Below are 23,492 nucleotides of genomic sequence, written 5' to 3'. Positions count from 1 at the left end.
GCACCTGGCACATGTCTGGGTTGCAGCAGGTCTCAACAAATATATGTGGAAGGATGAATAATCTTCTGGTTGGATGTGTTTGGGATGGCAACTTGATATATGGTCCCTAGTAGGCGGTATGGATTTATTCATCTTTTCATAGAGCACAAATGTTTGCTCTTTTGGTAGCTTTCCTATATGGGAGAGTGAAAAATGTTTTTGCAAAAATATATTTTTCTAGATTGGCATAGCTGTTAACTGCCCACCTGGGGTTGAAATGGCTTTGGCGTGGGTGTGTAACCACAGGTAGGTGAGCAATGTGTCTGGCCAGCTTAGTGCTCTTTTTTTTTTTCCTGGGTGCTCTTCACAATTTTGTGAGCTACAATCCCAGCATCTGGCTGCTCTGAGGCCAGGGTTTGTGCCTTGTTGTTAATGGGAATGGTTGCCTTTTGGGGTGAGAGTCTGTGATATTAACCAAGCTTCTTCTACCCAGTGTTTTCTGCTGGCATTACCAGGGGCTGCAGTGGCTGTTTTAAGGAGAGCTGCCACAAGAGGAATCCCTGAGCAGTGAGAGACAGGATGGAATAATTGGAAAGAATTGCCTCCTACTTTGCAGGAGGGCAAGCCCTTTAGGCAAAATAGAAGGTGTAGGAAGGGGCTGAGTGATAGGGACAAAAGAAATAAGACTTACTGAGAGGTGAGCTGGTAGTTCTGTAAGGAAACTATAAAGAACTGGGGCTCTTGTTGTAAGGGTGGGCAAGGGACGGCCACTTAGCCTCTCTCACACCCTTGTTGCTCTTAAAATGATGTTTTCTTATTCATGACCCAGTGAGATTGGATTCAGAGCATCTGCTGCCCAAAATGTAGACTCCTAATGCTTACTGATCCTTAGCTGAATGTGCTCTGCCTGGAGGCAGTTAGTGAGACAGACTGTTTCCAGGATATGTTTACCTGGGCAGGTAGCTGGCATGTCATCTCCTTACAGCAAATCTGGTTTGGTGAGAAAGCTGGCTGGCAAGCTGTCCCCATGGAGCCTACTGTGGCAGGAGAGACTTCCTGGGGTCCCTCTGGCATCCCCATCACAAGCTTATTCACTGGAACCCAGAGTCCCTTTTCAGGTTCCAGCCTAGGACACTGCTGTTAGCTGAGCTGTACCCCTGTCAGTTGCAGGCTGATGACTCCTGGCAGGCTGGGATTTGGTTGGTGGCATCTTGCAGGGCCCCTGACCCTACCTGCTGTCACAAATCCTATTGTGTACCCCTTGTTCACATGCCTGAATGTTTCGTGATATACCACGCTTAGGGAGAACAGATACCAGATGGGAAAAGTAACTCTCTTGGGTTTATGTGTGCTTTTTTTTTTTTTAAATGCACTTTAAAAAGTAAATTGTAGCCTGGTTTGGCACTTTTCCATGCTCAGAATGTATTTATTTGTCATGTTCTTGCTGCCCTATAGAGACCAGCAGAGCTGTGAAGAGAAACCACCTCATTAGGAGACTCTAGAAGAAAACCAGAGCTCTCCTGGCACTTCCCCAGGGATATGGGCTCCTCCCCTTCCACAGCCTGCCAAGGCCAGGGCCTAGAAAGGGCTCCCAAGGGCAGTGTGCTCTGTACCAGTGTCCAAGGATCTTAAGGAATTTAATTAAGCAACTAATAGACTAGGGGATGTTCAAAGTTAAAGTGTGATTTTGTTGACATTAAACACAGTTATTTAAATATCAGCTAATGAGTGCTTTTTAATATTGCTTCTTGAACTTAAGTTTGGTTACTGCAGTTGACATAGATACTTGGCAGACCCAAGTTCATTGTGGAGGTGTGGGGCACAGTTGAACATGGACTTGGAGGAGGGGAAGCGAGAACACATAATTTACAGCTGCTGAAATAATTCAGCTGTTTCCCTTGCTGATTGCTCTCCTCCTCTGTACTGCTGAGGCAGTGAATTGTTAATGGGATGGGCTCTTGCTGTGCTAATCAGTGTTGGGATGAGGCCATTTTGATTGTTGGGAATAAACTCAGATTGGGAGGAACACTGGTTTGAAGCCACATTTCCTCTCAACCCCAGCATAGGATCTACGCTGTGGGGTGTGCTGTGATACCAGGGCTGTATCCTGTTGGTGAAGGCAGGCACTGATCTGTGTAATGTTGTTGATGAGGGTAAGTGGTGAGAAGAGAGTCTCAGGGTGTAGGGTTCAGCTTACAGATCTGCAGAAAAACTCAGTTGTCCACAGACAGAGCAGATACCTCTTTGGAGTGGTTGGCAACCCCTTGGGAAGTCTCCCTGCCTGAAAAGAGCTGCTCTGTCCTACCAGGGCAAGTGACACTAGTCAGGATTAAGGTGTTTATCTGCTCATCTGTTCATCTCTCCACTCACCCATTTATTCACCTATTTGTTCATCAGTCATACTTTTATCGAGTGCTTGCTGTATGTTAGACCTAGCTAGGGATTAAACAGTAGATGAGGAAGGAGTTCATGTACTCAGGCAATTCATATTTATAGTACAGTTGTGGATCTTACCATAGTTGCACAGAGAATTATGGGAGTACATGGAGAATCAACAAAATATGGCAAATAAATTCCAGCAGAATATAAAAATGATTATCTGACAAAATTGAGCTTATCCCAAGAATTCAAGGTTGGTTTCATATTAGAAAATCTATACATAAAATTAGCCATATTAATAGGTTAAAAGTAAAACTATATGATCATCTTAGTAGATGTGGAAAACACACTTGATAAAATTTAACACACATTCATCATAAAACTCTTAGCAGTTTAGGAAAAGAAGGGGATTTCTTTACCTTGACAAAGAGTATCTACCAAAAACCTACAGAAAAGATCCTTTTTTTCTTTCTTAAATTTTTTATTTTTATTATGTTTATTAAAAATTTTTTTATTTTAAAATATGTTTATTTTTATTATATATTTTACATTGAATACTTCAGCAAAGAAAATAATTATAATTTCAAAATGCAATCCCTGGATTCAACAAATATCCTTTATAATCAATTACACTAATCAATATCTAGAAATATACATAGACAAAGTTAGCTAATGAATAAAATAAGTAAAATCTATAGGGATGAGGGATCATGCATGATAGTTAAGTCACTTTGCCACTTTTTAAAATAACATTCACATTTGCTTCAATCACATAAACATTCATTGCAGGAGTTAGACAGCTGATAATAACTGAAAATTGTGATCACTGGCAGCTTAAAAGAAAATTCAGTTTAATACAAAGACATTAAAGATGAAAATTTCAGGACCCTTGATCAGAAGTTTTCAATGAGTGTTGCTCTACTTTGATATAGGCAAGATTCAGGTAAGGTTGAAACAGAAGAGTGTTTCCATTGAAGACATGATCTAAAAATCACCTTCTATAGAGGCAAATTATGTTCTGTAGAAACTAGCTAGCTAGCCGCCAAGATGTCACCAGTAAAGGACTCCTTATACTAGCAACTGCCGATGTTTAAGAGGTCTTAGCCAGTATTACAACAAAACATTTAGAGCAATATATACGAATACAAGCATAATTGGTTCCTTGCCTTCTACAAATAACTGTCTTTAAAATGATAAAAGCAGGTTTCAACTGTGGTTCTTCTCTGGGGTGAGAAGGTGCAGACACACGAGTGATCTACTGATTTACCTTCTGAAAGTACTCTTTGGAAGCAGCTGGACTTGGCTTGATTGTAGGAGAATCCGGTGTCCAGTTTGCTGGGCAGACTTCTCCATGGGTTTCTACGTACTGGAATGCCTTCGCCAAGCGGAGGGTTTTTTCCACGCTTCAGCCTACTGGGAGATCATTGACACTCAAGTGCTTGATGATTCCATTGGGGTCAATTATGAAGAGACCTCTTAGTGCAAGACCAGGACCTTCTAACAGCACACTGCAGTCTCGGGAAATTTGCTTAGTTAAATCTGACAAGAGTGTGATGTTCATGTGGCCCAAACCACCATTCTTTCTTGGTGTATTTATCCAGACAAGATGGCTAAAGTGGGAATCCACTGAGATTGCAACAACTTCACAGTTCACGTCGTGAAATTTGTTAACTTTGTCACTAAAAGCAATAATTTCTGTAGGACACACAAAGTTGAAATCCAAAGGATAGAAGAAAAGCACCAAATATTTCCCCTTAAAGTCATCAAGGCTTGGGTCTTTGAACTCTCCATTGACAAGAGCTGTATCCTTAAAATAGGGCGCATGCTGGGTGACAGCAGGTGCATGGTATGAGGAACTAGTGCTGAAGAATTTTGCTTGACCGGAACCAGAACACAATGTTTGTCAAGCATGTTCTTCCACATACAGCAGGCCTGAGGGCTGCAGTGGCAGAAATGCCCCAAGGAAGGGCACTCACATGTCGGGCAACCGACGCTCGGAGCAACCTTCCCACAGCAGCTGTCATCTTCAGTGCACGTGGGCGCCGCCTATTAAACAGTTTTTGAAACGGAGTCTCACCCTGTCACCCAGGCTGGAGTGCAGTGGTGCCATCATGGCTAACTGCAGCCTCCAACTCCGGAGCTCAGGTGATTCTCCCACCTCAGCCTCTTGAATAGCTGGAACCACAGGCACATGCTACCATGCCTGGCTGATTTTTTTAGTTTTTTTGTAATCGTCTCGCTTTGGCCTCCTAAAGTGTTGGGATTACAGACGTGAGCCACCATGCCTGGCCTTCTTAAATTTTTAGAAGAGAGCAATATAATGTATTCATGTATCCAATGTCCAGCTTTAACAATTCCCAACTCATAGGCAATCTTACATTGCTTTTTAATTTTTTAGTGTGATAAAATATATATGGCATAAAGCTGGGCACAGCCGCTCATGGCTGTAATGGCAGCACTTTGGGAGGCCAAGATGGAGCAATCACTTGAGCCTAAAAGTTTGAGAGTGGCCTGGGCAACATAGTGAGACCCCCATCTCTACCAAAACACACACACACACCCACCCACCATACTCATATACATATAGATACATACATACACTCACATACTTAGATACATATATATACACACAGAGAGAACATAAAATTTGTCATTATGATGCCCCTTCAATTTTTTTATTTTTTAAGAGATAGAGGTCTCTCTGTGTTGCCCAGGCTGGCCTCAAACCCCTGGGCTTAAGCTATCCTCCCACCACACCCAGCAATATTTGTCCTTTATGTGTCTGGCTTATTTAATTTAGAATAGGACTTTCAAGGTTCATTAATATTGTAGCATGTATCAGAACTTGATTCCTTTTTGTGGCTGAATAATATTCCATTGGAGATTTACACACACACACACACGCCCCCACACCCACATTTTATAAAAATCCACTTATTTGTGTTGGCTGTTGGAGTCATTTCCATCTTTTGGTTAATAGTGAATAATGCTGCGGTGAACATTCACATGCAGGCATCTGTTTGAGTCACTGTTTTCACATCTTTTGGATATCTACTTAAGCGAAGAATTGCTGGGTCATATGGTAATTTTATGTTTAGCTTTTTTGAAGAACCACAAACTTTTCCATAGCAGCTGCAGCATTTTATATTCCCACAAGTGATGTATGAAGTCTCCAGTTTGTTCACATCCTCACCAACATTTGTTATTTTCCTTTTCTTTAATAATTATAACCGTACCTAGTAGGTGTGAAGTGGCTCTGATTGGCATTTCCCTAATGATGACTAATGGTATTGAGCATCTTTTCATGTGCCTCCTGGTCATTTGCACATCATTGGAGAAATGTCTAATCAAGATTATCACCCATTTTAAAATTAGGTTGTTTGTCTTTCTGTTGTAGGAGTTACTTCTCTATTCTGGATGTTAAACCTTTATCAGATGTGTGATTTGCAAATATTTTGTTTCATTCTCTTGTCTTTTCATTCTCTTGATATTGTCCTTTGCACAAACGTTTTAAAATATTTTAATGAAATTCAGTTTATTTTTCTTTTAGCACCTGTGATTTTGGTGTAATATTTAAGAAATTATTGCCAAATCCAAGGTTATGAAGGTTTTGCCTGCCCATATGTTTTCTTCTAAGAATTGTATAGTTTTACCTTTTTTTTTCTTTTGAGACAGAGTCTTGCTCTGTTGCCCATGCTGGAGTGCAGTGGTGCAATCTCAGATCACTACAACCTCCACCTCCCGGTTCAAACGCCTGCCACACCACAGGGCGACTACAGGCGCCTGCCACCATACCCAGCTAATTTTTGTATTTTTAGTAGAGATGGGGTTTTGCCATGTTGACCAGGCTGGTTTTGAACTTCTGACCTCAGGTGATCTGCCTGCCTCAGCCTCCTAAAGTCCTGGGATTATAGGTATGAGCCACTGCGCCTTGCCCGTTTTAGATTTTGTTTTTTAAAAATCTCCTTTTAGTCAATAACACTTTTGTAAAAATCAGTTGACTATAGATGTGAGGGTTTAATTCTGGTCTCACAATTCTTTTCCATTAGTCTATATGTTTCTCCTTACATCATTACCACACTTTTGATTACTCTAGCTTTACGGTAAGTTTTGAAATTGGACTTGTGAATTCTCCAGCTTTGTTCTTTTTTTTTTTTTCTCAACTTTGCTGTTTTTTGTTTTGTTTTTGTTCTTTTAAGAGATGGGATCTTGCTCTGTCACTCAGACTAAAATGCAATGCGCTGTCATAGCCCATTGCAGCCTCGAGTTCCTAGCCTCAAGCAATCCTCCTGTCTCAGCCTCCCAAGTAGCTGGGATTACAGGCATGAATCGCTGCGCCCATCAATTTTGTTCTTCTGCTTCAAGATTGTTTTGGGTATTCAGTGTCCTTTGAAACTCCATGTGAATTTTAGGATGGGTTTTTCCATTTCCGCAAAAAATGACACTGGAATTTTGAAAGGGATTGCTTTGCATCTCCATATTGCTTTGGGTAATACTATCATTTTAGCAATATCAAATCTTTGAATCATGAACCTAAAATGTCTTCTTTATTTGTGTGTGTGTGTGTGCGCGCGCGCACACGTGCGTGCACAGAAAAATTGGAATGGAGATCTTCTTTTCTTTAGCAGTGTTTTGTAGTTTTTGGTGTAAAGTCTTTTGCCTTGTTGGTCAAATTTATTCCTAAGTGTTCTTTTTGATGCTGTTTTAAATGGAATTGCTTTCTTAGTTTCCTTTTTGGAATATTCATCTCTGAAATAGAGAAATACAACTGATTTTTGAGTGTTGGTTTTGTGTCCTGCAACTTTACTGAATTTATTCTTTACTGAATTTATTAGCTCTAACAGGTTTTATTTTGCTAGATTTGTGAAGGTTTTCTTTTCTTTTTTTTTTTTTCGGAAATGGAGTTTCGATCTTGTTGCCCAGGCTGGAGTACAATGGCACCATCTCGGCTCACTGCAACCTTTGCCTCCTGGGTTCAAGCAATTCTCCTGCCTCAGCCTCCCCAGTAGCTGGGATTATAGGCATGCACCACCACACCCGGATAATTTTGTATTTTTACAAAATGCAAAAGTAGAGATGGGGTTTCTTCATGTTGGTCAGGCTGGTCTTGAACTCCTGACCTCAGGTGATCCGCCCCCTTGGCCTCCGAAAGTGTTTGGATTACAGGTGTGAGCCACTGCACCTGGCCGATTTGTGAAGGTTTTCTACATATAAGATCATATCATTGGCCAGGTGCGGTGGCTCATGCCTATAATCCCAGTACTTTGGGAGGCTGAGGAGGGCGGACCCCCTGAGATTAGGGATTCGAGACCAGCCAGGCCAACATGGTGAAACCCTGTCTTTACTAAAAATACAAAAAATTAGCTGGTCATGGTGGTGTGAGCCTGTAATCCCAGCTACTTGGGAGGCTGAGGCACAAGAATCACTTGAACCTGGAAGGCAGAGGTTGCAGTGAGCCTAAATTGTACCACTGTACTCCAGCCTAGGCAACAAGAACAAAACTCCGTCTCAAATATATATATATAGATGTATGTATATATATTTTCTACATATACATCTATCTATCTATACATATATATATATATTTCATCTGCAAATAGAATAGTTTTGCATCTTCCTTTCCAATATAGATGCCCTTTATTCTTTTCTTGCCTAATTGACTGGCTAGAACTTTCAGTATTATGTTGAATAGAAGTGGTGAAAGTGGGTATCTTCGTCATGTTCTTGATCTTTGGAGAAAAGCTTTCAGTCTTTCACCTTTAAATATGATGCTAGCTGTGGGTTTTTCATATATGCCTTTTATTATGTTGAAGATGTTCTCTTCTATTCCCTGTTTGTTGGTTTTTTTTTTTTTATTATGAAAGGGTATTGGATTTTGTCAGTTGCTTTTTCTGTATCAATTGAAACGATCATGTGGTTTTTTTCCTTCATTCTATTAATGTGGTGTATTACATTGATTGCTTTTCGTATGTTGAGCCACTCTTGTATTCCTGGGATAAATACCACTTGATCATGTTGTAGAATTCTCTCAATATGCTGCTGAATTTTGGTTTGCTAGTATTTTGTTCAGGATTTTTTGCATGTATATTCATAAGAGATTTTGGTCTGGAGTTTTCTTATAGTGTCTTTGTCTTGCTTTGGTTTCAGGGTAATGCTGACTTCATAGAATGAATCAGGAAGTGTTTCCCTTCTCTTCAGTTTTTGTGAAGAGTTTGAGAAGGATTGGGGTACTCCTCACCTTCTTAACAGGCACCTTGCTGGCCAGTAAGTGCCTGTTAAGCTCCTACCTTTTTGGAGCTCTGGCTTTGAAGTTGGGCCAGGTGAACTTTTCCATACTTTTTTGTCTTCACACCTCCATCTTGGCCACCTGTCTAGGCAGCCAGCCATACTGATGATGCAGACTGGAAGCTGCCCTCGCAAACAGGGTCAAGTTGATAAGTTGGATTTTAAGACTGTGGCTTTTTCCATGGGTTCAGTGTTTCCTTGGGCTGATAAGTGTATAGTCTAATCTTGGGTTTGCTGAACAAAAACAAGGCCTCCGAGCCATCCAAGAGATCAGAACAAGTCAGCTGATAAGGGAGTAGGTTCTGTTCTGAAAATAATGTATTTTAAAGTGTTTTCTCAGATATTTAACATTTCAGGGTGAAAAACTCCATTGAGCATGGTTTTCCATAATTCTAAGTTCACATATGATCATAGAGGTGGCCACACATACTTCGTCCCAAAGTAGTAATTTATAGATGTGTGCCATTAGGTTCTGCTGCTTCCACTTCCACTCAACAATTTTTTATGCACCTATTTTTAAAGATGAGGGTCTCACTGTTGCCCAGTCTGGAGTGCAGTGTGTGATCATAGCTCACTGCAGCCCTAAACTCCTGGGCTTAAGCTATCCCCCCACCTCAGCCTCCTGAGTAGCTGAGACTATAGGTGTATTACCATGCCCTGCTAATGAAAAAAAAAATTTTTTTTTTTTTTTTTTTTCTGGTAGAGACAGAGTCTCACTTTGCTGCCTGGGCTGGTTTTGAACTCATAGCTTCAAGTGATCCTCCTACCTGGACCTCCCAATGTGGTAGGATTACAGGTGTGAACCACTGTGCCTGGCCAGCACCTGTTTTTATGTATTGTCACAGTCCATATTTTTACTTATTTTAATGGCAATGTTATTTTCCATTATACTCTTCCAGATGGTTCTTTTTAGATTATTGATTTTATTAAATCAATGGGTATTTTTTGAGTGCCAGGCAAAGTGCTGGGCGTTGAGGATAAAGCAGTGTGTTACACAGACAATTGTCCCTCCCCCTGTGGAGCTCCCAGTCAGATGGATTCTAGTTATAGGCCTGTGAAATAGAGCTTCACTGACACCTAAAACAGCCCTGGAGAAGATGAGGAGGTTGAACGGTCCCTAGCTCTGGTTGCTATTGCTGCCTTCTAAAACGCAGGCAAAGTCTTGGCAGGACAGTATCAGTTCTGCTTGTAACTGGACTCTCAGTAAAGCACAGGATGGGAACCCTGTGACCATGGCAGAGGTGGCTCTGAAGTGGAACTGCCTCAGCAGGGAGAACTGCTGTTTCCTAGGCAATACTCTGCTTAATATTTTTAGCATGTGGTCATGACAGAACTAAATGTGGTTTTTGATCCCAAATTGGTAATAAATGTAGCCATATTTAGAGTCAGAAACAATGCATTTAAAATCCTCCACTCCTTAATTGTCCTGCCAAGTGCTGAGTTTAGGTTTCTTTGTTTCTTGGCTACCTACCCAGCTTCCTACCATCCCTTGGAGAAGGTGCCCGGATTTTCTCTGGGCGTTAGGTGGGATTGTGAAAGCCGTGAGTTATGGCTCCCTGAGCTGTGTTGAGAGGCATCTGATTTTTGTGTTTCTGCCCACATATGTAAATGTGTACATTTTAAAATTCATCTCTCTTTCAAGTTTTTAAGGATCTGATATTATAAATAGTCTTGGGCTCTCAAGCGTGTTAAAAATAAAATGTTTCAGTTGCTGACTTACCTGGAAGACATAGTCAATACCAACATGGTAGTAGCAAGTCCTGTGCTTGGTGACCCATCCTTGTATTGATGATAAGTGTTTCTGTAAGTAAATGCTATTTTCTTGGGGCTCCGTAATCAGTTTAAGGAGTACCCTAATTATTGCCTAGCTCATTACAAAGTTGTAATTTGTATCTTTTTTTTTTTCCTAAGACAGAGTCTTGCTCTGTTGCCCAGGCTGGAGGGCAGTGTTTCAGTCTTGGCTCACTGCAACCTCTACCTCAAGTGATCCTCCTGCCTCAGCCTTCCACGTAGCTGGGATTGCAGGCACCTGTTTTTTTTTTGTTGTTGTTTGTTTTTTTTTTGTAGTTTTAGTAGAGATGGGTTTTCACCATGTTGGCCAGGCTGGTCTTGAACTCCTGACCTCAAATGAGCCACTTGCCTTGGCCTCCCAAAGTTCTGAGATTACAGGTGTGAGCCACTGTGCCTGGCCCCAACTAATTTTTGTATTTTTTAGTAGAAATGAGGTTTCACCACGTTGGCCAGGCTGGTCTCGAACTCCTGACCTCAGGTGATCCGCCTGCCTTGGCATCCCAAAATGCTGGATTACAGGTGTGAGCCTGGCCTTTTCTTTTTAATAATTATGCTGTCTAACACTAAGATATGGAAGGCCACATTATCCACTGAATGTGAACAGGATATCATCCACTTGAGGCAAGTGACAAAATCTCTTTTGTATGTTCTTTTCCATAGTATGGTTCCCAGTGTGCTCAAGGAACTGACATTAATGCTGAAATTATCTTTGTGTGGTATTTGCTTCTAGAGTGTGAATGCTGAATGCTTACAATAGAAATGGCACACAAATTTTACTTACAAGTTAGCAGATAGTTCATTTAGAGCTATAGATTGGAAATCATATCTTCTTCCCTATTTTAGCCCCATTAAGAGGCCCTGATGTTTTCTGGAAGCTTAGAGACAGCAGGGGAAAGGAAAGATGAGTTCTGATCTCTCCTCTGTCCCTGCCAAACCCCGACTGTGGTATGTGAATGATGGTGTGAAAGTCCCTGGTGTTCTTTGGGAGCAGGCTATAGAGAAAGCATATCATGCATACTGTCAAGGAGATCCAGTTACTATTTTAAAAGGAGAGGGAAGAAAGAAGCCCTTGGACCTTTACTCCCTGGATGCCAGCTGCCTCTGTCTACAGTGGTCCCAGCAGTCTAAGTCAGCTGCATATTTGCCCTGGCTGTACCTACTCTCCCCTAAGGTAGGAGAATGACAGCAGGAATTTGGAGACAGGCCTGAGTCATCGGGAAGCCGGACTCTGAAGTGTCTGATGTCAGTCAGCTAGCACTGATGCAGAGCCAGCCAGCATCACTTAAAGGTTTCAATGGAAATGTGTCTATAACCACTCAGAGTATAGTCCAGGTGTGTGGGCCAACTTGTGGCTCAGGGAAGCTAGTCTCCAAGGAGGGGCTTGGTTGCCAGAACAGAAGACAGTTCTGGATGGGGGAGAAGCCCTAGCTGCTTTTGCTTTTCCTGTTCTTTGCTCAGAATTTTCTCTAATAATAGTAGTGAGAGCTACAAGCTTTTTGAGCTCTCATTTTGTGTCAGGCACTGTGCTATGTGCTCTATGTCATCTCATTTAATACTGACAGCCATACTACAAAATAGTCACTATCAAGTCCCCTTATAGATGAAGGGGTTGAAATTTGTAGAGGTTAAGCATCTGGCCCAAAGTCACCAGCTAGTAGGGGAGACCTGGCTTGAAATCCAGAGCCCACATTCTTTCTATTACACTGAAGTGGGATGGAAAGGAATGGAGCTTCTGGTAACCTTGGTTGTTATCAGACATGGGCTGATCACTCCCAGTACCTAAGGCAGAGTCAAGGATCAGCTACAAGGAGTAGGTCCCCTTGTCTATATCTTGCTAGAAGCTTACAGTCTAGGAGCTACTGGAAAGTACAGACCAGGACCCGAATAGTCCTCTGATTCATCTGGTCACCTGCTGGTATGCTTAGTCAAGCCCCATTCATCAAAGAAGACTCCATCTTTCTCTGCCATGTAGAAATAATTCTGTCTTGTGTATTTTCTGCATGAAGGGGTGAGGTGTCAAGTTCTTGCCAGATAATTGGGTGTGTGTATATACATGGTATATGTGGTTGTGGTTGTTTGTGTGTGTGTGTGCATGCGTGTGCACGCGCACGTGCACTTGGCACTGGGCTCCATGAAGGGGAGCAGGGATGCTTTTGCCTCGTATACATCTAGGAAACTTGAATGATAGAGGAGGTTAAGGGAACAAGTCACAAAGGAAGCCTGGCTGTAATCTGAGTTAAGGGATTTCTTCTTCCTGAATGCCTGTGCCTATGCCTTGGCTGGTCTGTGCCAAGGGCATTTAGTAATCAAACTGCTGTGTGTGGGGTGTGTGTGTGTGTGTGGTGTGTTTGTGTGTGGTGCAGAAACTTGAACATGGTAGAGGTGGGTCTTTCCACAAGAGGGCCCCAGTAGGCTCATTTAAAAATTTCTTTCCTGACACAAAATGTGCCTTTTTATTTATACTGTTGCAGAACAAGTAAAATGATGAGTCCAGTTTCTGTGGCTGATTTCACAGACCCCTGGAGAGACAGCACAGTTGTGGAAAGAGCATGGCTTTTGGGGCCAAAGTGGCTTTGAATCCTGACTCTACTGCTCTCTGGCTGCATGAACTCTGGCATGTTACTTAACCTCTCTGAATTTTGGTCCCCTCATGGGTAAAATGAGCAGCATATTGGAAACACCTCGGAGGGTTGTTGTGGAGAGTAAATGAGCTTAATACTTTGGTTGCAACATGGAAAGTTCTCTGTAAGTGTTGACTATAATTACTATTTGACAGAATAAATTTTCCTCTGGGATGCCCAGATAGTACATTTGAATACTAGAGGAAGAGGTGGCACTGGGGTATTTCTCTCTCACGGCCATGCTGATTACTACAGTTATATTACAGTTTCACAAAGTATAAGGACTAAAGCTACTGGGCAGTCTGAGACATGCCTGAGAGCCCAGAGAAGGTAGAATTGTGTCTGATGGGACTTGCTTCTTGGGAATATTTGCCTCCCTGCCCTCTCCCTCTGCTGGAGTGACTGTGTGCGTCGTTGCCCTGAAGTTGTGTGTGTTGCGGGGTGGCTCTACACCAATCAGACGAATTCATGTATGGCATCAAAGAATCCCTCTGTTGCACCACTGGAGGGATTTTTTTCGCTATTCTCATTAGCACTCTAGTGAAATGTTGAAAATCACATTTAGAAATGTGGCCTCAAATCTTCAAACTTTAGTGGACCTATTCAGCCTTTTGGAGTGTCTTACCCTTGTGCCTCTGTCTTCATATGTCGACCCTCTTTTGAAGGGCCCTCTGACTGCCTCATTGCCAAATCCAGTGACTAATCTCCTGACATTGTAGTCTACAACTTGATTTTCTCATGATTTTCCACCCTCTTGCCTATACTGTATAGTTCTGCACTAATCTTGTGGCTGCTCCTCTGGTTTCCTTGCTTGCTCCCTTTTTCTAACCTGCAGCCATGAGTTGAAGACTATCCTTGGCCCACTGTCCTTTTCTCGCTAAGGTTTCTCCCTAAGACAGTCACTCTGCTCCTGTTGCTTTGATTATCACCTCTGTGCTGATAGCACCGAAACTCTTGCCCTGCCTTAGCCCTGTCAACTCCTTTGTCTTCAACAGGTATGAGGTTGCCACAGCCTTCCTGGACCCATTGATAAGTTCCATGCCTAATGGCACTGAATTCCAGTTGTTCTCTATGTAGGTATTGAGTGCCTGCCATGTCTTCTGGGTCTTCAGCAGTTCAAATAAAGACTGAGTCTTAAGCTTGCATTCTTCTAGCATTCAGATTCTTTGAAAGCTGTGGCCAAGTAGGACAGATCTGGAGAGGGCCAAGCTAAGCTTTTTATTCAGTCACTCTGCTTGTCATGTGATTTCTTTTTTTTGTTGTTGGAGACTGACCCTCACTCTGTCACCCAGACTAGAGTGCAGTAGCATGATCTTGGCTCACTGCAACCTTTGCTTTCTAGGTTCAAGTGAGTCTTCTGCCTCAGCCTCCCAAGTAGCTGGGATTACAGGTGTGCATCATGATGCCTGGCTAATTTTTTTGTATTTTTAGAGATGGGTTTTCGCCATGTTGGCCAGGCTGGTCTCAAACTCCTGACCTCGGCCTCCCAAAGTGCTGGAATTACAGGCATGAGCCACCACGCCCGGTCGTGTCATTTGATTTCTTTTCATTGGAGGCATTATCTTTTGTCTCTGTGATTGCAGTTTTTTTTTTTTCCTAGTTTATTTTGCTACCTTCTGGAGGATCTGTATTCTTCTCTATTGGAGCGGGAATGGACTGTAGGTCATGTTCCACCTCTGGGAGTACAGAGAAAGGGCGAGAAATGCCCCTCACTGCCCTTCCATTTCATCCCATCCCACATTGCCTTCACTCCTGGTGCCTATTCCCAGCTGGGCCTGTGGAGCCCTTCTTGGCTCTCTGTGCCCTCTGGCAGGGCTAACATCTGTACTGCCACTCTTCCCCCTTGCAGGCTGCAGTGTGGATTTTGGCTTTGTAGCTCCCTGGTTAGGCAGAGGCTTGGATTCATTGTGAACCCTCTACCCTCCAACAGCCTCCTCTAATAACCTTTTTTCTTGGGTGCCTTGGGTTTGTTGAGAGCAGTCCCTCTTTGCTTGGCCAAAGGCGTGACTTCAAAACACGGGGCAGATACTCTCCCCATTGTACAAATGGCCACTGGCTCAGGGATGTTCCAGTACAGCCCCCTTGCCAATTTGGGGCTGGATTAGTTAGAAACCACGTTTGTTTTCCTGTTCAAAGACTTTCCATTTAATTGCTATCTACCTCTTGACTTTAGTATTGTCTTAGGGGGAAAAAGCCTGTTTGCCTGACTATTCCAAACTTGTTTTTCTTGTCTTTCAAATTCTTTAAAATTCTATATCTTTTCTTAAGCCTTTGCACACTGTTCTCTCTTGTCAGGGGCGTCCTTTCAGCATCCTGTTTGCATTATTTTTCAGCTTCATATTTGTCTGCTTAAATTAGGTTGTGCACTTCTGTTTGTGTAGAGGTGAGTGATTATATGTGTGCATATGACTTTGTGCAATCCATAAATAGTAATGAATGTGTGTCTGTGGAAGAGCTCATCCTCTAACCTTCAGTTTGTAAAGCAGGTGATTGTCTTACAGCTGTTCCTGCAGCTGGCAGTTCTGTGTGCTGGTGGCTTGACTCTCTGGATGCCAATATGCTGGGCCAAGTGCTGAGTGGGCTGGGTCTTGGGGCTTAGCAGAAAACTCCCTCGGGTTTCTTCATTTTCAGCCAGGGGGTCATCCTTTAACTTGTATTTCCTACCTCCTAGAAGTAGGTACCCAACAAAAGGCTTTGGTCCTTGTTTGAGACCTGGGTCAGCTGGAGAGTGTGTGGATCTTGCAGGAAGCAGGAGATTTGGATAGTGGTTGTCCGGCCTGGCCCTGATGGGCTGTGGGTCCAGGGGCAGCAGTCATCATTTCCATTCCAGTGATGGAGTGGGCCAGGCACCGTGGCTCAGGCCCATAATCCCAAGACTTTGGGAGGCCGACATGGGTGGATCAGTTGAGTCCAGGAGTTCGAGACCAGCCTGGACAACATGGTGAAACCACATCTCTACAAAAATTAAAAATACATTAGTCAGGTATGGTGGCACATATCTGTAGTTCCAGATACTCAGGAGGCTGAGGTGGGAGGATTGCTTGAGCTTGGGAGGTAGAGGTTGCAGTGAGCCAAGATTGTGTCACTGCACTCCAGACTGGGCGACAGAGTGAGACCTTGTCTCAAAAAAAACAACCAACCAATTAAAAAATGGAGTGATGATTAGGTGCTAGGTGCTATACCAAGCACTTTCTATTCATTTCTTTATTTAATCCTCGCTACCAACCTTTGAAGTAGAAATTCTTAATATACCCATTTTATAGGTGAAGAAACTGAGGTCTGAAGTTGTATCCAAGATCACATAGCTAGGAAGTGGCAGAGCCAAGAATTGGCCTTAGGTCTGTCTGACTCTAAGTCCATGTGTTATACTACCCAGTGTTTTTGTTTTGTTTGTCTCTTTGTTTCAGTTTCTTCCTTACAGAATGGAAGTAGGAATTCTTGCCCTTTCACTTTATCTAGAAGATTCGGGAAATACATGAACAGACACTGTAGGTTAATAACATGAGCATTTTATAAGATGAAATTCTAAGGGCTCCAAGGCAGGCTACTGGGTTGTCTTTTCTTGCCCAGAACACTTAGAACCTTTTCCAGTTCTTTCTGTGCTCTGGTCCTGAAATTCTTGAGCAGCTACTGTCCATGGGCCCTGCCAGGCGTGTCAGAAGCTGCCAGAGACCCAGCAGTCCTGCTCCCTCTCCCTTTGTTGGCTTCTTGCCATCCTCATTCCATTCTTTGGTTTTCCATTCTGGAGAAAAGACGTTAAGGAGAGATGTCTTGTTTTCACAGGGCCCAGTCCCCTCCCCCAGTTTTGTCTGAATTGTGTGGAAGACATGAGGCACTGAGGGAGGTGGGGGCTGAGTGGCCTCCTCCCACCTGCTCCCCAAGCATCTGCTCTGGGCTGCAGTAAGCTGGCAATACAGATTGGTGAGTGCATCCAACCTCTGTTTAGGCAGAGGTACAGCCTACAAATGGCCACTTTTGATAGAAAAATGGGCATCTCAAGTACCTTATTATCTCTTTTGTCCCAAAGCCTGGATACTTAAGGAAAGAGTTACTGGTGAAACATTGAAATAGTTTCCCCTTTCCTGGACAGAGTGATGGTATTTTAAGTCAGAAGAGGGCTGTAAATATAGAGATGTAGGTCTGTCTTCCACCGAAAGCCAAGGATGATGAGAAGGATTTTTTTTTTTTTTTTGGAGGATATGCAGGGGCCATTGATGAGGTGATGAGGTGAACCCAGAGTTTATGGGTGGCAAGTGGTTTGGGAAGGGTGCTGTCATCAGGCCAGGTGTGCCAAACTGTGCCTTAACAGGATGCCATGACTTTGGCTTTACTTATGCCAGGGACTGCAGCTGGCTTCTGCTGCTGCTGCCTCTGTCCCTGCTTGTGATGGTGGGCCATTCTGGCAGAGGATAGCTGTGTGCCACTTCCCTTTCTCCTTTTCCTTTCTCCTTCAGCTTTAGCAGAAAGCCCAGGGCAAACTATGCCTGCCACTTCTTGAGTAAGGACCAAGACAGGTGAGGTGGCTGCAGGCCAGGCTTTAAAAGGACAGAGAACACTGTTTTCTGTGCCTGCATGCTGCAGTCTTGCTCTCTGAATGCCCCTGTGAAGCCTGAGAAACTATCTCACTCCTTTCTCCCAGCCTCAACTAGGTCTCCCCTCAATCCTCCCAATCTCTCCATCCCTCTCGCACTGCTCACCTCAGCTCCATGTTCTTTTCCTCTCTTTCTCTTCTCGTTCTCTCTCCCTGTTTTGTGGAAAAATATATGAAGGCAATAACTGGGTCAGGTGTGCAATCCATGTGGAATTATTGAGGGAAGATGAAGGATCCACTTGTGAATCCATCTCTCATCCTTAGTATTGGCAGAAAATGTTTCTGACAGTGTGAGCGTGTGTGCAGGAGATGGAGATGGCTGGGAGCCCTGTGGGAGCTGCCTTTTCTCTCACCCTCCACTCCCCTTCCCACTCCAAGGAGTCGGGGAAGCTGCTGTTTATGCATCAGCTGCCCCTGACCTCTTCTTCTTCCTCACTCCCTTCTGGGCCTCCTCCTTCTGCTCATTTGTCTTCCTTGCCCTTGACTATTTCCTTCTCATTTAGCTCTTCCTCCTCCTCTTTTTCCCCAGCACCGGTTTCATTGTTAATCCCAGGCTGTAAGAAGGGAGCGCATTAACTCTGTGTGTGTGTGTGTGTGTGTGTGTGTGTGTGTGTGTGTGTGTGTACGTGTGTACACATGAGGCGCTCATGGAAGGGGAGGGACATCTGTGGCTTTGGGCTAATCTTTGTTTTATCGTACATTGTCCCGATAATGCTGTTTCTTTATTCCTTTTTTCTCCCGCAGCCAAGGCTGCAGGATTAAGAAAAGTGTAGAGCAGTATAGGAAGCTCTAGGGCTGTGCCCTCTTAGGAGCCATCTCCCTAGGCATCCCTAGCCTTCTCCCTCCTGATGTGGCGACCCCTGCCCCTTGTTCATCCTCACCCAGCCTGGTCCCTCTCCTGCTCACACCCAGGGATGGCCAGTCACCTGTCCGGAACCTAGTGTGGTGCTGTGAACTCACTCCCTGCTTTTCAGTGTGATTGGTGCCCCAGGGAGCCAGGTTGCTGGGGGAAGCTCTCGTGGCACTCAGCCGCTCCATTTTGTTGGCAAAAATGGGGGGAACTGGCAGAAAGCTAAGGCTTTTGCTGCTGGGTGAGTGTAGCAGCTATTTTTAGTACCCGCGCCTTTGCTTTTCCATTTGGCTGTGCTTTTTTAGCACAGTGGCGGTCCAGCAGGGCTGTTTTCCTTTCATGGCTGCAGATGTCCTTAGGGAAAGTTTCTGTCTACCCGTGAGAAGATGGGCTGGGCAGAGGGGTAGTGACTTCTGAGAGTGGATTCAGGCAGGCTTTAGGTCCCACTGCAGTCATGCCACACGTCCAGTTTCTGAAGGTGAAGCAGGGAGGAATGTGGCAAGAGTGGGATAGATAAAAGGTAAACACCACACTCTTCAGAGGTGCTGCTGTGTAATTAACTCACTTAAGCCTCAGTTGAGTAAACTGCCTAATGAGGTATACTGGGGCTGAGGGATAAATATTAAAACCTCTTGTAAGGGTCTGGACTAATACTGACACATCCTGAATTTTCCTAAGATTTTCTGGTTTGTTTTGCTTGTTTTGTTTTGCTTTTCCTTCTGCATTTCTTTCCTAGATCATTTGCTAATTTGGATTAAGTTTTCTTGATTTCTCTTCTAGTTTACTAGAATAGACCAAAATATTTTCACTATTCCAAATAGGAACTCTTTACCTATTAAGGAGTAACTCTTCATTTCCCCTTTTCCTCAACCTGGTAACTGCTTTTCTACTTTTTATCTAAATGAATTTGTCTGTTCTAAACATTTCATATAATTAGAATCATACAATGTCTGAGCATTTGTGTCTGACTTATTTCACTTGGCATAATGTTTTCAAGCTTCCATGTTGCAGCAGGTATCAGAATTTCATTCCTTTTATGGCAGAATAATATTCTATTTTATGTATATACCACATTTTAAAAATCCATCTTTTGATGGGCACTTGGATTGCTTCCACATTTTGACTATTGTGATTAATGCTGCAATGAACACTGATGTACATATATCTGTTCAAGTCCCTGTTTCCAATTCTTTGGGGAATATGCTTATGAGTGGAATTGCTGGGACATATGGTAATTCTATATTTATCTTTCTGAGGAGCCACCAAGCTATTCCCAAACAGCTGCACTGTTTTCTGTCTCTACCAGCAATGTACGAGGGTTCATTAATCCATGTCTTCACCAACACTTGTTATTTTACTTAAAAAAAAATTACAGCCATCCTTGTGGGTGTGAAGTGGTTTATCATTGTGGTTTTGATTTGCATTTCCCTCATGGTTAGTGATGTTGTGAACCTTTTCATGTCCCTATTGGTCATTTGTATATCTTCTTTGGAGAAATGTTTTAAGTCCTTTGCCCATTTTAATTTTTTTAATACTTACTTTTTTTTAAGCAACAGAATCTCACTTTGTTGCCCAGGCTGTAGCACAGTGGCATTATCATAGCTCACTGAAGCCTCAAACTCCTGGGCTCAAGAGATCTTCTCACGTTGGCTTCCTGAGTAGCTGGGACTACAGGTGCATGCAACCACACCTGGCTTTTTTAAAATTAAAAAAAACTTTTTTTATGAGATGAGATTTAGCTGTATTGCTCAGGCTGTACTTGAACTTCTGCCTTTGCCCATTTTTAAATTGGGATGCTTGTCTTTTTATTGTTGAGATTTAGGAATTCTCAACATGTTCTGGTCAATATACCCTTAACGGAGATGTGATTTACAAATATTTTCTCCCATTCTGTCTTTTCACTATTTTGATAATGTCCTTTGAGATGCAAAAGCTTCTTAATTTTGATGAAGCCCAATTTATCTGTTTTTCTTTTGTTGCCTATGCTTTTGGTGTCATATTTAAGAAGTCATTGCCAAACCCAAGGTCATTAAGATTACATCTATTTTCCAAGTTTTATGTTTTAGCTCTTAAATGTAGGTTTTTGATTCATTTCTAGTTAGTTTTTATAAATGATGTAAGAGTCCAACTTCATTCTTTTACATGTGGATATCCAGTTGTCCCAGTACCATTTCTTAAAGAGACTGTCCTTTCTCCATTGAATGGTCTTGGCACTATTGTCAAAAATTGACCATATATGTGATTATTTCTGGACTCTTAATTTTGTTCCATTGGTCTGTCTGTCTATCCTTATGCCAGTATCACCCTTTGATTACTGTAGCTTTGTAGTAAGTTTTGAAATCAGGAAGAGTGAGTCCTCTAAGTTTCTTCTTTTACTTTGTTTTTTTTGAGATGGGTACTCACTCTGTCCCCCAGGTTGGAGTGTAGTGGCATGATCTCAGCTTACTGCAACCTTTGCCTCCCAGGCTCAAGCGATCCTCCCACTTCAGCCTCCTGGGTAGCTGGGACTACAGGCATGCACCACCACACCCAGCAAATTTTTGTATTTTTGGTAGAGATGGTGTTTTGTCATGTTTCCTAGGCTGGTGTTGAACTCCTGAGCTGAGGCAATCCACCCACAGTGCTGGGATTATAGGTGTTGAGCCACCAAACCCAGCCCTTTCTTCTTTTTTAAGATTATTTTGGCTATTCTGGGTCCCCTGAAATTTCATATGAGTTTTAGGATATGTTTTTCCATTGGGATTTTAACAGAGATTGCTCTGAATCTGTATGTTGCTTTGGGTAGTATTGTTATTAACAGTATGAAGTCTCTAATTCATGAACATGGGATATCCTTCCATTCTTATATCCTTTTAATTTTTTTTTTTTTTTTTTTAGTAGGGGTGGGGTCTTATTCTGTCACCCAGGCTGGAGTGCAGTGGTGCAGTCATGGCTCACTACAGCCTCAACCTCCTGGGCTCAGGTGATCTTCCTGCCTCAGCCTCCTGAGTAGCTGGAACTATAGGTTCACACCACCATGCCTGGCTAATTTTTTTGTTTTTTAATTTTTGTTTTTGTTTTTTTTTTTTAGAGACAGGGTCTCACTATGTTGTGCAGGTTGGTCTTGAACTTCTGGCCTTAAGTGATCTTCCCACCTTTGCCTTTCCTTTTAGTAGCTACTGGGGCTTGTACTTCGATTTGTTTGACTGAAAGGTATTGTGAGAGGTTTTGTGGCTTGGAGATATTGAACTTTGCTGGCTTAGACAATGTTGATGCCATCTGTCTTCAAGAAGGATAATGGGGTATGTTTTAGAAGTGGATGGTTACAAAGGCTTATGTGGATTTGGGTCCATGTTTGTTCACATGCAGATCAGTTGGTTAGTTTCCTTCTCGCCTTATCATAGTCAAGGCTACCCATCACAACCTGATAACAAGTTGTTAATGAAGAAGGAAGGGACCACGGCTGTTACAGCTTATGCAGGAGTCTTGGTTGACTGTATGGTTCTAGCCAGGGCATATCTCTTGTTGGATGGCTGGACCCACCATGGGAGATGGAGGCTTCAGAATTATCTAGAAGTGGTAGAAGGCTCGTTATACCTCTCTGCAGGAAATGTCTGACATCTGTGAGCAAGTGGCAACATGGGAATCACAGTGCAGGGACACCAAGCACTAGTTTTTCATTGACCTTCTGTTTTCTGTGCTTGCACCTACAGGTCCCTGACTACAGCTCACCAGAGCCTGCCTTCATCTAGGATGGCTCCTCTGGGCATGCTCCTTGGGCTGCTGATGGCCGCCTGCCTCACCTTCTGCCTCAGTCATCAGAACCCGGTAAATGTCTTACTGCAAATGGGAGGGATCCCTGATGAGGTCTGAGAAGGTCTCCCTCTCACCAGGGGTGCTGTGGGAGTAGGGTGGGCTTTTATGTTTCTTTCTTATGCGAGTGTGGCTGGCAGTGGATCATGGAGTAGGTAGACTTCTTCCTCCCAATCCCTGTGTCTTCTGGCCTTTGTTTAAAGCTTATGGCACAGTTTCCCTTTGGGAAAAAGATGATGATGATGATAAATTAATATAATCTTCCATGTACCAAACCTTGTAGTGAGTGCTTTATATGTATTCTCATTTAATCCTCCCAACACTATGAAGTAGGCAACTACAGTTTTTATCCTCATTTTGAGAAGACTAAAACTCAGAGACATTAAGTAACTTGTCCAAAATCACACAGCCAGTTTGTGAGAGTTGTGAATGTCAGAATTCTTCTTAAAAGCTGAGTGCCTGTGTGGTGGGCATCAGTTCCAAGTAAAACTTTTTTTTCCCCTCTACTCCTCTCTTCCTTGTACTTCCTCAGTTTATCTCTATCTCTATTCTCTTTCCTTTTGTCTGTAGCTCCCTGTTCTTTCTGGACCACTCTTCATTAACCTAGACCACACTGCTCAGGGCTTCTGCCATTGCCACTGGCAGGAGGAGAATGCGCAAAAAGGCCCTGAACTTGGCCTGGTGCAGCACACTACGGCTCCTGGCCCTGTTTCCTTGGCTTGTCCCAGCAATAGCCTGCCCTTGACCAGCTCCTAATGCCCTCCCTCTCTTCTCCCTTGAGAAGCTCTCACTGTTAGTTCTTTGACAGTTTCACCCTCCCCTGGCCACCTTCCCCAACCCCCAGGGCTCCCACTAAATGTTAGATAAAGTGCTGGAAGCTCTGGAGCTTTTGCACTTCTGGTCCTTGAGTGCAAATGACAATTGTGATGAATTTAATAACAATCCAGCTTAGCTGTGGTTCACCTCTGGCTCATGGCAAGCTTCCACCTTGTCTCTGAAATCGTTTGTTTTCTCTCTGCCTTTCCCCCCACTTTGTGGAGCAGGAGAAAACATGCAGTTAGGAGTCACGAGACCTTTTGAGTTTAATGCCCTCTGAGATCCTGTTGGTGCTGTTTATTTGTGTCTTCTTCAAGGACAGTGTGAATGGGATCCCAGAGGTCCCTGAGAATGGGACTGGCTACAGCATGAGGTTGGGGCTGTCTCT

General features: G+C 43.2%; 1 protein-coding gene and 1 pseudogene across 1 annotated transcript in view; one reads left to right on the top strand and one right to left on the bottom strand.

Moving 5' to 3' along the window:
* The window catches only part of SIL1 (SIL1 nucleotide exchange factor), a 232,707-nt gene that overhangs the window by 44,826 nt on the left and 164,389 nt on the right, over positions 1-23,492 (top strand). Inside the window, exon 2 of the mRNA XM_064366364.1 lies at positions 22,189-22,303. Within this exon, the coding sequence (XP_064222434.1) occupies positions 22,229-22,303 (75 nt within the window). The 5' untranslated portion in view covers positions 22,189-22,228. The remainder of the gene's footprint in view (positions 1-22,188; positions 22,304-23,492) is intronic.
* LOC105733012 (thioredoxin-dependent peroxide reductase, mitochondrial-like) lies at positions 3,556-4,382 on the bottom strand (annotated as a pseudogene).

Source organism: Aotus nancymaae, unplaced genomic scaffold (assembly GCF_030222135.1).
Source record: "Aotus nancymaae isolate 86718 unplaced genomic scaffold, 86718_ANA_hifiasm-v0.15.2.pri h1tg000064l_1, whole genome shotgun sequence".
Taxonomy (NCBI): Eukaryota; Metazoa; Chordata; class Mammalia; order Primates; family Aotidae; genus Aotus; species Aotus nancymaae.
Note: the sequence above shows the minus strand (reverse complement) of the source record. Positions and strands in the feature narration are given on the sequence as shown.